Source organism: Oncorhynchus masou, chromosome 2 (assembly GCF_036934945.1).
Source record: "Oncorhynchus masou masou isolate Uvic2021 chromosome 2, UVic_Omas_1.1, whole genome shotgun sequence".
Taxonomy (NCBI): Eukaryota; Metazoa; Chordata; class Actinopteri; order Salmoniformes; family Salmonidae; genus Oncorhynchus; species Oncorhynchus masou.
Genome location: NC_088213.1, coordinates 38,845,030 through 38,858,968, shown reverse-complemented (window position 1 = coordinate 38,858,968; position 13,939 = coordinate 38,845,030). Strand labels below are relative to the sequence as shown.

At 48.0% G+C, this 13,939-nt stretch overlaps 1 protein-coding gene across 1 annotated transcript in view; it reads left to right on the top strand.

Annotated features, from left to right (window-relative positions):
- LOC135553048 (adhesion G protein-coupled receptor G3-like) overlaps positions 1–969 on the top strand; it is a 14,906-nt gene extending 13,937 nt beyond the window's left edge. Inside the window, exons 8-9 of the mRNA XM_064985117.1 lie at positions 176–456; positions 854–969. Of these exons, the coding sequence (XP_064841189.1) occupies positions 176–456; positions 854–969 (397 nt within the window). The remainder of the gene's footprint in view (positions 1–175; positions 457–853) is intronic.
- Positions 970–13,939: the final 12,970 nt, after the last annotated feature.

The following is a 13,939-nucleotide window of genomic DNA, read 5'->3' as shown; positions in this document are numbered from 1 at the left end:
CCTCTCCCTCTCTCTCCCTCTCTCTCTCTCTCTCCCTCTCTCCCTCCCTCTCCCTCTCCCTCTGTCTCTCTCTCTTTCTCTCTGTCCGTCTGTCTCTCTCTCTCTCTCTCTCCCTCTCCCTCTCCCTCGCTCTCTCCCTCTCTCTCTCTCTCTCTCCCTCTCTCTCTGTGTGTAGGTGCTTGTTGACTGACTTTGCTCTGGCCACGGTGTCCTTTTCGTACTTTGTGCTGACATTTGTGGTGAACGTGCTGTGCTTTGGGTCTGTGACAGTGAAGGTGGTGAGGGCCCACCGTCAGAGTCCTGTCCTGAGGGAGAGGAGTATGAGCAGGGGGACAGTACTCAGTCTGCTGGGTCTGGCCTGGCTCCTGGGGGCCTCCTGGGGGTTCCTGCTCTTCCAGTTTGGCCCCCTGAAGGAGACAGCCTTCTACATCTTCTGCACTGTCAACTCTCTCCATGGTGAGATAAGAAACAGCCCTTATTCTCATTCACAGCAGGTAAACGCACATGTACACATACAAACACAGTAGTGGATTTGTGCGGGAGCGCACTCCGATGCAAAGTCGATGATAAAAATCAGCATGGTAATTTAACTGATGTTAATGTAACAGTACATAGATCTAGGGGCATGGAAAACATATTTACATTGGTCTATGTAAAAGCAGGCCTTTATAAAACACTGTAGGTAATGTCCTGGTTGTGGCACTGATACCAGATTAACAACCCAGTCAAATAACATGGTCTATGGTCAGGGACCTACAGTCCAGTTTGTTCTATCACACTACCGTGAGTCACTATTGTATAGAAAGACAGACGTATCATCTTGTAATTCAGTCATGCTTATTACAACCTACAGGCCTCTTCCTGTTTCTAGGCTATTGGTCTTTAACTCGGCCAGAGAAAGAATCTGTCTCCACGGCAACCACTGCAACTTCTTCAAGGGCGATGCATCCAGCTGAGGCCAGTCCTTGACTAACATGGTTAAACCTTTTACTACTAATACCACTGCTTCCATTTTATTACCACAGAAGCACAATATTTAGTATGTAGGTTTTTAATAACATACCACTACAGGCAAACATAAGCATAAATGAAAGCGTAATCACAAAAATAAAAATGTGTTTCCAGGTTTGCTCATAAGCTTACTGTGCTCATAACATCAATTTTTTTTACTTTTCAATGTTGTGCTGTTTGTTTCACTTTTTTGTTGTGCATTTTGTTGTATTTTGTGATGCACATTCCATGCATATTCACTTTTGATGCCTATAATCCAGGCAAATACCCAACATATCAATTAGGTTCAAATGATTTTCATCCCCGTACCTGAAGAGAATAAAAAACGTTTGGCTATTCGATCTATCACTCACCGTTGTGCGTGACGGTAAGATGGACTGATCAGCTGTCAACTGGTGCCTTTCCGTTTCTTTGATTGCCATCAAAAATCCTCTGAATGACAATGTCCGTTTGTAGTCCAACTGTTTCATTTTGGATAACATTGATGTCTTTGGTTTTTGCAGACCTACAGTATATAGCCTCTGGGATAGCTGAGATAACATTAAGCCTATATTAGTCAAGTAGATGGTACCTTATCATAACATAACTATATTTGCTGGGATGTGAATGGAATTGTTACAAAATTATTTACTTTTGATTGTGTCATTTGTGTAAATTATGTATTTGCGTGTCATTGCCAGGCGTGTCATTGCCAGGCGTGTCATTGCCAGGCGTGTCATTGCCAGGCGTGTCATTGCCAGGCGTGCCATTGCCAGGCGTGTCATTGCCAGGCGTGTCATTGCCAGGTGTGTCACTGCCAGGTGTGTCATTGCGTATGCAAGAACAGTGAAGACAAGCAACTCAAAAAGATGCCGTATTATTCTTGTTTATGGATAATAAAGAATATCCTCCCTAGATAAGCATTATTGTTTTCATCGCTTTCAGAGTACAAGTGAGTACAATTTTACTGTAGGCTGTAAACTGCACCGACCATGTCATTTGAATAATGATGCAAAAGCCCTGTGATTTGAATGTGTAACGGCTTTCTTCTACCTCCTTCTCTGACAAAGAGGTGGAATAAGGATCGGACCAAAATGCAACGTGGTTCGTTCGATACATCTTTAATGAAGAAGAACACGAACAATACAAAACAACAAACGTCGAAAACCGAAACAGCCCTGACTGGTGCAACAAACACAGAGACAGGAACAATCACCCACAAACACACAGTGAAAGCCAGGCTACCTAAATATGGTTCCCAATCAGAGACAACGATAATCACCTGACTCTGATTGAGAACCACCTCAGGCAGCCATAGACTAATCTATACACCCCACACAACCCCAAGACGAAACACGCTACAAATAAACCCATGTCACACCCTGGCCTGACTCAATAAATGAAGATAACATAATAAATATAGACCAGGGTGTGACAGAACCCCCCCCCCCCAGGTGCGGACTCCCGGACGCACATCAAAACAATAGGGAGGGTCCGGGTGGGCGCCTGTCCATGGCGGCGGCTCCGGCTCGGGACGTGGAACCCACTCCATGAATGTCTTAGTCCCCCCTCCTCGCGTCCTAGGATTGTCCACCCTCGCCGCCGACCATGGCCTAGTAGTCCTCACCCAGAATCCCGAGGGGCAGCTCGGGACAGAGGGGCAGAAGGGCAGCCTGGGACAGAGGGGCAGCTCGGGACAGAGGGGCAGCTCGGGACAGAGGGGCAGCTCGGGACAGAGGAAGCCCAGCACTGAGAGGAAGCCCAGCACTGAGAGGAAGCCCAGCCAGGCAGTTGAATCCGGCAGATCCTGGCTGGCTGGCAGTACTGGCAGATCCTGGCTGACTGGCGGATCTAGAAGAGTCTGGTTGACTAGCGGATCTGGAAGAGTCTGGTTGACTAGTGGATCTGGAAGAGTCTGGTTGACTAGCAGATCTGGAAGAGTCTGGTTGACTAGCAGATCTGGAAGAGTCTGGTTGACTGGCAGATCTGGAAGAGTCTGGCTGACTGGCAGATCTGGAAGAGTCTGGCTGACTGGCAGATCTGGAAGAGTCTGGCTGACTGGCAGATCTGGAAGAGTCTGGCTGACTGGCAGATCTGGAAGAGTCTGGCTGACTGGCAGATCTGGAAGAGTCTGGCTGACTGGCAGATCTGGAAGAGTCTGGCTGACTGGCAGATCTGGAAGAGTCTGGCTGACTGGCAGATCTGGAAGAGTCTGGCTGACTGGCAGATCTGGAAGAGTCTGGCTGACTGGCAGATCTGGAAGAGTCTGGCTGACTGGCAGATCTGGAAGAGTCTGGTTGACTGGCAGATCTGGAAGAGTTTGGTTGACTGGCAGATCTGGAAGAGTCTGGCTGACTGGCAGATCTGGAAGAGTCTGGCTGACTGGCAGATCTGGAAGAGTCTGGTTGACTAGCAGATCTGAAAGAGTTTGGTTGACTGGCAGATCTGGAAGAGTCTGGCTGACTGGCAGATCTGGAAGAGTCTGGCTGACTGGCAGATCTGGAAGAGTCTGGCTGACTGGCAGATCTGGCTGACTGGCAGATCTGGAAGAGTCTGGCTGACTGGCGGATCCTGGCAGACTGACGGCTCTGGCTGCTTCATGCTGACAGACGGCTCTGGCTGCTCCATGCTGACTGGCGGCTCTGGCTGCTCCATGCAGATTGAGAGCTCTGGCGGCTTCTTGCAGACTGACAGCTCTGAAAAGCTCCATGCAGACTAACAGCTCTGGCAGCTCCTTGCAGACTGGCAGCTCCTTGCAGACTGGCAGCTCTGGCAGCTCCATGCAGACTGGCAGCTCTGGCTGCTCCAAGCAGACTGACAGCTCTGGCTGCTCCATGCAGACTGGCAGCTCTGGCTGTTCCATGCAGACTGGCAGCTCTGGCTGCTCCATGCAGACTGGCAGCTCTGGCTGCTCCATGCAGACTGGCAGCTCTGGCTGCGCTAAACGGGCAGGAGACTCCGGCAACACTGTAGAGGCGGAAGGCTCTGGCAGCGCTAAACAGGCGGGAGACTCCAGCAGCGCTGTAGAGGAGGAAGGCTTCGACAGCGCTGAACAGGCGGGAGGCTCCGGCAGCGCAGGAGAGGCGAGGCGCACTGTTGGCCTGATGTGTGGTACTGGCACTGATGGTACTGGGCCGAGGGCACGCACAGGAAGCCTGGTGCGGGGAGCTGCCACCGGAGGGCTGGTGTGTGGAGGTGGAACAGGATGGGCTAGACCGTGAAGGTGTACTGGAGATCTTGAGAGCAGTGTTGGCACAGGACGTGCAAGGCTAGGGATGTGCACAGGAGGCCTGGTGCGTGAGGCTGGCACCAACTTCACCAGCCGACTAATACGCACCTCAGGACGAGTATGGAGCGCTGACCCAGGTGCCATTAAATCCCTGAAACGTTCCATCGGGCGAATTCCATGCAAAAAGCATCAACACAGCAACTCCCTCATTTCTCCCTCCTCCAATTTCCCCATTAACTCCTTCACAGTCTCTGCTTCGCTCACCTCCAACACCGGTTCTGGTCTCCTCCTTGGCTCCTCACGATAAACAGGGTGAGTGAGCTCAGGTCTGACTCCTGACTCTGCCACACTCTCCCTGAGCCCCCCCCCAATAACTTTTTGGGGCTGACTCTTGGGATTCCATCCACGTCGCCGCGCTGCCTCCTCATACCAGCGTCTCTCAGCTCTCGCCGCCTCCAGTTCTTCTTTGGGGCGGCGATATTCTCCAGGCTGATCCCAGGGTCCTTCTCTGAACAATTTCTTCTCCCAAGTCCAGAAGTCCTGTGATCGCTGTTGCTGCCTTTGTTGCTTCTCCTGTGGCTCCTGCCCGTTGACACGTTGCTTGGTCCGTTTGTGGTGGGTGATTCTGTAACGGCTTTCTTCTACCTCCTTCTCTGACGAAGAGGTGGAATAAGGATCGGACAAAATGCAACGTGGTTCGTTCGATACATCTTTAATGAAGAAGAACACGAACAATACAAAACAACAAACGTCGAATACCGAAACAGCCCTGACTGGTGCAACAAACACAGAGACAGGAACAATCACCCACAAACACACAGTGAAACCCAGGCTACCTAAATATGGTTCCCAATCAGAGACAACGATAATCACCTGACTCTGATTGAGAACCACCTCAGGCAGCCATAGACTAATCTATACACCCCACACAACCCCAAGACGAAACACACTACAAATAAACCCATGTCACACCCTGGCCTGACTCAATAAATGAAGATAACATAATAAATATAGACCAGGGCGTGACAGAATGTTTCATTCCATTTGGGTCAGTGGTGGGTCTCCTCTCTGTACTTTAGAAGGTCTAGAAAGGCACAGGAGCAGGACAGTCTGTATTTTTACTTCTGATACTGATTAGATGTTTTTTGCCGATCGTCATTCTCCCAAGTCGGCATTCAGAAAGTATTTATACCCCTTGAATTATTCCACATTTTGTTGTGTTACTGCCTGAATTCAAAATGTATTAAATATATATTTGTTCTCACGCCTCAACACACAATACCAAGTAATGACTAAGTAAAAAAATATATGTTTTTAGAACATTTTGCAAATGTTTTGAAAATGAAATACAGAAAAATAAAATGTACACAGGGGCACAACTTTTTTTTAGAAGTGGGTGAACATAACCTGCCTTGGGGATCGGCCTTTTCGGCATCTAAAGCTCATTTCCTGCATTTCTACACAATCTAACATGACCCATGGTCTTTCAAGTCGTCTCTAAACAAAAAATGCCCACAGTCATCAAGCTAGGGAAGAGATTATATGTTTATGTGATTGTTAAGACTGAACAAGATCAAATGTAATTCAATAATCAATATTGTGTTGCACCTTCAACCAATAGCCTAACAAATGAACAACTCTTCTGACCATCGTTCGTGTGTGTTTTCCTTGTTTTAGTGTTGGTCAGAACGTGAGCTGGGTGGGCATTCTATGTTGTGTGTCTGGTTTGTCTATTTCTATGTTTGGCCTGATATGGTTCTCAATCAGAGGCAGGTGTTAGTCATTGTCTCTGATTGGGAACCATATTTAGGGAGCCTGTTTTGTGTTGGGTTTTGTGGGTGATTGTTCCTGTCTCAGTGCTACACGGGACTGTTTCGGGTTTACACGTTTGTTGTTTTTGTAGTTTATTCATGTATAGTTTTCTTATTAAAAACAAACATGAATTTCAACCACGCTGCATTTTGGACCTCCTCTCCTTCGACGGAAGAATCCCGTAACAGAATCACACACCAACCAAGGACCAAGCGGCAGCAGCAGGAGAAGCGACAGCTGGAGCAGGAGAAGCGACAGCTGGAGCGGTAGAAGAGACTGCTGCAGCAGGAGAAGCGGCAGCAGAAGAAGTGACAGCTGGAGAAGGAGAAGCGACAGATGGAGCAGGAGAAGCGACAGCTGGAGCAGGAGAAGCGACAGCTGGAGCAGGAGAAGCGACAGATGGAGCAGGAGAAGCGACAGCTGGAGCAGGAGAAGCGACAGCTGCAGCAGGAGAAGCGACAGCTGCAGCAGGAGAAGCGACAGCTGCAGCAGGAGAAGCGACAGCTGCAGCAGGAGCAGCGACAGCATCAGGAGAAGCAACAGAGGCAGCAGCAAAAGCAGCAGCAGGAGAAGCAGGAGCAACAGCAGCAGCAGTGGGAGAGGCTGCACTATTTGGAGGAATGGACTTGGGAGGAGATCCTTGACGGGAAAGGACCCTGGGCAGAGCCAGGGGAATATTGCCGCCCCAAAGCCGAGCTGGAGGCAGCAAAAGCAGAGAGGCGGCATATGAGGAGCTAGCACGGCAGAGCGGCTGGAAGCCCGAGAGGCACCCCCAAAACATCTCTTGGGGTGGGGGCACAGGGAGAGTGTGGCAGAGGCAGGAGCCAGACCTGAGCCAACTCCCCCTGTTTACTGTAAGGAGCCATGGATGTTATCGGAGCTATCGGCGAAGCTGAGGGCTGAGTCTGAGAGGGTCGAGGAGTTATTGGACAGAATGGAGGAGAGTGAACAGATGGGAGATGAGGAGACACTCGAGGAGGTGTTAATAGAATTGGGGGAGTGTGAAGAGAGAGAGCAGTTGATTTGACGTAGTATGCAAGGCATTCGCCCTGAGGTGTGTGTCCCCAGCTCGGTTCCACCAGTGCTGGCTCCCCGCACCAGGCTGTCTCTCCGTCCCATCAACACAGGTGCTCCCGCCTGTCAAGCGCTACCGGAGTTTCCGCCCCTCAGTCCGGAGGCGCCAGCGCCCCTCAGTCCAGAGGCGCCAGAGCTTCTCTTCTGTCCAGCGAGGCCGGGGCCTTCCTCCTCTCCAGCGCAGCCGTAGTCTCTTGCCTGCCCGGCGCTGCCAGAGCTCCCGCCCCTCATTCCAGAGGCGCCAGAGCTCCTCAGTCCAGCACTGTCGGAGCCTTCCTCTCCAGCGCCGCCTGAGCCACCCGTCTGCCCAGCGCCGCCAGTGCCACCAGTCTGCCCAGCGCCGCCAGTGCCGCCAGTCTGCCCAGTGCCGCCAGTCTGCCCAGCACCGCCAGTGCCGCCAGTCAGCCAGGAGCTGCCAGTGCTGCCAGTCTGCCAGGATCAGTTAGATCCGCCAGTCAGCCAGGATCTTCCAGAATCTGCCAGATCCGCCATTCAGCCAGGATCCGCCATTCAGCCAGGATCCGCCAGTCAGCCAGGATCTGCCAGAACTGCCAGTCAGCCAGGATCTGCCAGAACTGCCAGTCAGCCAGGATCTGCCAGAACTGCCAGTCAGCCAGGATCCGCCAGTCTGCCAGGATCCGCCAGTCAGCCAGGATCTTCCAGATCCGCCATTCAGCCAGGATCCGCCATTCAGCCAGGATCCGCCAGTCAGCCAGGATCTGCCGGAACTGCCAGTCAGCCAGGATCTGGCCAGAACCGCCAGCCAGCCAGGATCTGCTAGATTCATCAACCTGCCTGAGCTTCCTCTCAGTCCTGAGCTTCCTCTCAGTCCTGACCTACCTCAGTCCCGAGCTGCCCCTCAGTCCGGAGCTTCTCCTCAGTCCAGTGGGGCCCGTTGTTAGGGTTCATAGGCCAAGGTTAGCGGTGAGGGTCGCCACTCAAGGGACGCTGAGGGGGACTAAGACAATTATGGAGTGGGGTCCACGTCCAGCGCCAGAGCCGCCAACGCGGACAGATGCCCACCCAGACCTTCCCCTATAGGTTTAGGTTGTGGTTCGGAGTCCGCACCTTGGGGGGGGGGTACTGTCACGTTCTGACCATCGTTCCTGTGTGTTTTCCTTGTTTTAGTGTTGGTCAGAACGTGAGCTGGATGGGCATTCTATGTTGTGTGTCTGGTTTGTCTATTTCTATGTTTGGCCTGATATGGTTCTCAATCAGAGGCAGGTGTTTGTCATTGTCTCTGATTGGGAACCATATTTAGGGAGCCTGTTTTGTGTTGGGTTTTGTGGGTGATTGTTCCTGTCTCAGTGCTACACGGGACTGTTTTGGGTTTACACGTTTGTTGTTTCTGTAGTTTATTCATGTATAGTTTTCTTATTAAAAACAAACATGAATTTCAACCACGCAGCATTTTGGTCCTCCCTCCTTCGACGGAAGAATCCCGTGAAGTCAACCAAAAGTAGTACTGTACTGTTATCAAGACCTCCTCTATGTCAAATTTCAGCCAGACCACCCAGCCAGCCCGAGCCACCTGCACGCCCGACCACCACCTGTCTAGTCAATAACTCTACTCTCTCCCCAACACAATTTCCTTACCACCTTTTTTTTCCCAAGGGAAAGGTTTAATTTTTTTTTAACCAAAAAACACTTATTTTGTCATACTGTATTCCATGTAAGGCATCCAGACCTTATGAAAGTTGCCCAGTATACCCTTAATCTTGTAATAAATCAAATCTAGTGAGACATAACTTGACATTCCTGCCATCCATTGTGACATTGTGTGAGGATAAGCAACCTTCCAATTAATGGCAATGCATTTCAGCTACACTATAAATTATAGTTTACATAGTTACTTCTGATAACAGTCTCCATTATGAACATTTCAGTAAAAATAAAACCAGGGAGATGGGAGAATCTGTAGACTTAATGAGATAAAAGAACATCCTCCTTGCCAGAATTCGGCCAGCCTTCACAAGACCATAACATATGCAAATACAGTGAGCTCAAAAAGTATTGGGCCTGTGACCATTTTTGTTATTGTTCCAGCACTTTTGAAATTGTACAATGAATATGAGGTTAAAGTGCAGACTGTCAGCTTTAATTTGAGGCTATTTTCATCCGTATCAGGTTAAGAAATTACACCACTTTTTGTACGTAGTCCCCACATTTTAGGGGATGAAAAATATTGGGAAGAATTCACTTATACACTAACATGAACAAAAGTATGTGGACACCTGCTCATCGAACATCTCATTCCAAAATCAAGGGCATTAATATGGAGTTGGTCACCCATTTGCTGCTAGTACAGCCACTCTTCTGGGAAGGCTTTCCTCTAGATGTTGGAACATTGTTGCAGGGACTTGCTTCCATTCAGCCACAAGAAGATTAGTGAGGTTGAGCACTGATGTTGCGCAATTAGGCCTGGCTCGCATTCGGCGTTCCAATCCAACCCAAAGGTGTTCGATGGCGTTGAGGTCAGGGCTCTATGCAGGCCAGTCAAGTTCTTCCACACCAATCTCAACAAACTATTTCTGTATGGACCTCACTTTGTGCACGGGGGCAGTGTCATGCTGAAACAGGAAAGGGCCTTCCCCAAACTGTTTCCACAAAGTTGGAAGCACAGACTTGTCTAGAATGTCATTGTATGCTGATTTCCCTTCACTGGAACTAAGGGGCCTAGCCCGAACCATGAATAAAAGCCCCAGTCAATTATGCCTCCTCCACCAAACTTTACAGTTGTCACTATGCATTCGGGCAGGTAGCGTTCTCCTGGCATCTGCCAAACCCAGATTCGTCTGTCAGACTGCCAGATAGTGAAGCGTGATTCATCACTCGTTCATCACGTTTCACTGCTCCAGAGTCCAATGGCGGCAAACTTTACAACACTCCTGTCGACGCTTGGCATTGTGCATGGTGATCTTAGGCTTGTGTGCGTCTGCTCAGCCATGGAAACCCATTTCATGATGCTCCCGACGAAGTTATTGTGCTGATGGTCCTTCCAAAGGCAGTTTGGCACTCAGTAGTGAGTGTTGCGACCGAGCACAGCACTCGGCTGTCCCGTTCTGTGAGCTTGTGCGGCCGACCACTTCTCTGTGAGCTTGTTTGGCCGACCACTTCTCTGTGAGCTTGCGTGGCCCACCACTTCTCTGTGAGCTTGCATGGCCTACCACTTCTCTGTGAGCTTGCATGGCCTACCACTTCTCTGTGAGCTTGCGTGGCCTACCACTTCTCTGTGAGCTTGCGTGGCCCACCACTTTGCGGCTGAGCCGTTGTTGCTCTTACACGTTTCCACTTCACAATAACAGCTCTAGCAGGGATGAAATTTGACGAACTGACTTGTTAGAACGGTGGGGTCCTACAACGGTGCCTCGTTAAAAGACACTGAGCTCTTCAGTAAGGCCATTCTATGCCAATGTTTGTCTATGTATATATAGTGTAACTTAAACCGATGAAAGCTGAAGAGATCCAGAGACCCTTCCAGCTGAGGGCCGTAACTACACTGAACAAAAATATAAACTCAACATATAAAGTGTTGGTCCCATGTTTCATGAGCTTAAATAAATTATCCAGAAATGTTCCATATGCACAAAAAGCTTATTTCTCTCAAATTCTGTGCACAAATGTGTTTACATCCTTGTTAGTGAGCATTTCTCCTTCGACAAGATCATCCATCCACCTGACAAGTGTAGCATGATTAAACGGCATGAAGCTGATTAAACAGCATGATCATTACACAAGTACACCTTGTGCTGGGGACAATAAAAGGCTACTCTAAAATGTGCAGTTTTGTCACACCACACAATGCCAGAGATGTCTCAAGTTTGTGGGAGTGTGCATTTGGCATGCTGACTTTGAAATTTGAATGCACGGAGATAGTGATGAGTATTCCTGTGCATGCACATAGACAGTGTGGTGCAGAAGGCACAGCAGAGCCTCTTGAAACTACCTGCCCTCCAGGACAGCTACAACACCTGATGTCACAGGAAGGCAAAAAAGATCAAGGACAATAACCACCCGAGCCACTGCCTGATCACCCAGAAAGCGAGGTCAGTACAGGTGCATCAAAGCTGGGAGAGAGAGTTTTAAAAACAGCTTCTATCTCAAGGCCATCAGATCGTTAAACAGCCACCACTAGCACAGAGAGGTGGCTGCCTACCTATGGACTTGATATCTTTGGCCACTTTAATAAATGGAGCACTAGGCACTTTAATAACGCCACTTTAAGAATGTTTACATCTCATATGTATATACTGTATACTACACTATCTATTCTTTACTATCTATTGCATCTTAGCCACTCTGTCACTGCTCATCCATATATTTTATATAGATTTACTAGATTGTGTGGGGCAATTCAATGAAAATGTTCCTAATCTCTTTCAGGAATACCTGGCGTAGTAGTTACCATAATTGTCGCTTGTTGCAAATATGGAGACTACAACAAATACCAGCAAGACGGTGGTGCTGTTAAAATGTAAGTAATATTGTGATAATTATATGGATTTTCAGATCACCAATGACCCTCTTTCTCTCTGTAAAAAAACTGACTGACTTTGTCCCGGTCTTTATATGTACGTGACTGTGTATTATTATTGTTTTCCACCTTCCTTCCCTCCCTCTCTCTCTGTCTGTCTCTCTGTATCTCTGTCTGTCTGTAGGTGCTGGTTGACTGACTCTCAGCCCACAGCCCCTATTCTCATTTATATTTACATTTACATATCAGGTGCACACATACATAAATAGTAGTCATGTGTACGGGAGCACAATCCCATGCAAATTCAAGGATAAAAAGCTCATTGTGGTCATTTAATGACTCCATTGATTTACTTTTGCTATTAATGTAATAGTACATAGATCTAGTAAGTAAAGGCACGTCATTATAAAACACTTTAGGTAATGTCCTGGTTGTGGCACTGATACCAGATTAACAACCCAGTCTGATACTGTGGTCTATGGTCAGGGACCTAGGCTCTATTACACCACTAGGTGTCACTATTGTATACAAAGACAGACTTATCATCTTTAAAGAGCAGCTCTTGTAAGGGCAGGTATTCCCAAACTGGGGTACGCATACCCCCAGGGGAACACGCAATGCCGCCTGAGGGTACGCATAATACATTTAAAAAATGTTTCTTCACATTTTCAAACAGTCCATTTCTATTTTCCAAAGGGGCTATACATTTGAGTGAGTTTTTTCCCGCGTCCGAGTAGCCTCATTTCACTGCCAAAAATAAAGTCAAACCATTTAGTGTTCAGCGAAATAACAACACAATGTCAAATACAGACAGCCTAGTCAAATAATTAACATCCAATCACATTAACTGTTACTCTCTCACGGGAATTCCACTAACGGTCTGTATGTAGACAAACGTAGCTGCTGCTCATTCTGTTTGCTCGAAAATGGATAAATGGTTAAAAAAAAAGTACGGCTCGGGTCCATAGACACACATACCAGCTCTACTGGTAGTAATGGTACTACCAGCAGTACTACACCTGCACCTGTCGACGACAAGTTGTTCTGCTTCCACGAGCACATCCAATGCTAGCATCAGTAATTCTACATTTGTTGTTAGCCCAGCTAGCATGGACACTAACAGTTGTGAATCTGATACAGCTGAAGAGCTACTGCCACCTTACCCGAGAAAGCACTGAACAACAGACAGGGACGTTGGACCATCGAAGAGGCGCAAATATGATGAGAACTACATTGATTTGGGGTTCACTTATATTGGGAGTAGTGCCTTTCCTCAGCCACAGTGTGTTATATGTGCAAAAGTACTATCTCACAACTCAATGAAACCTTCACTCTTGCGCAGAAGTTTAGAAACAAAACATGCCAATTTGAAAAATAAGTCAAGGTAGTTTTTTGAGCTAGAATAAAGATGACTTTCGAGTAGTAGGACATGTATAAATGCAAGATACCATTAATAAGAAGGGGCTAGAAGCGTCTTATATGGTGAGCTACTGAGTGGCTAGGACAGACAAGCCCCATACTATTGTGGAGGACTTCATTCTTCCTGCTGCCACAGATATGGCTGGAACAATGCTGGGGGAAAAGGCCCCAAAAACTATACAGACAATGTATTCATCAAACAACACTGTTTCACGACGCATCAGTGACATGGCTGTAGATGTTTTGAAACAATTGCTACTTCGCATTCAAGCCAGTGAATTCTACGCTTTACAGCTGGATGAGTCAACAGACATTGCGGGCCTGGCACAGCTCCTGGTATATGTCTGTTACGTTTATGGGGGTCAATTAAGGAAGACATCCTCTTCTGCAAACCACTGGAAACCAGGACAACAGTAGAGGATATTTTAAAGTACTGGACAGCTTTGTGACATCAAATGGACTTTGGTGGTCAATATGTGTTGGTATCTGTACTGACGGCGCAAAAGCCATGACAGGGAGACATAGTGGAGTGGTAACACGCGTGCAAGCAGTTGGTACACTGCAGCATCAACCGAGAGGCTCTTGCTGCAAAGGGAATGCCTGACAGCTTGAAAGACGTTTTGGACACTACAGTGAAAATGGTTAACTTTGTTAAAGCAAGGCCTCTGAACTCTCATGTATTTTCTGCAATATGCAATGATATGGGCAGCAACCATGTAACGCTTTTACAACATACAGAAGTGCGCTGGTTATCAAGGGGCAAAGTATTGATACAATGTTTTAAATTGAGAGACGAGCTTAAACTTTTCTTTACTGACCATAATTTTCATTTGTCTGACCGCTTGCATCTCGCCTGAATGATCTGAATCTAGGATTACAGGGACTCTCCGCAACTATATTCATTGTGAGGGACAAAATTGAGGCTATGATTAAGAGATTGG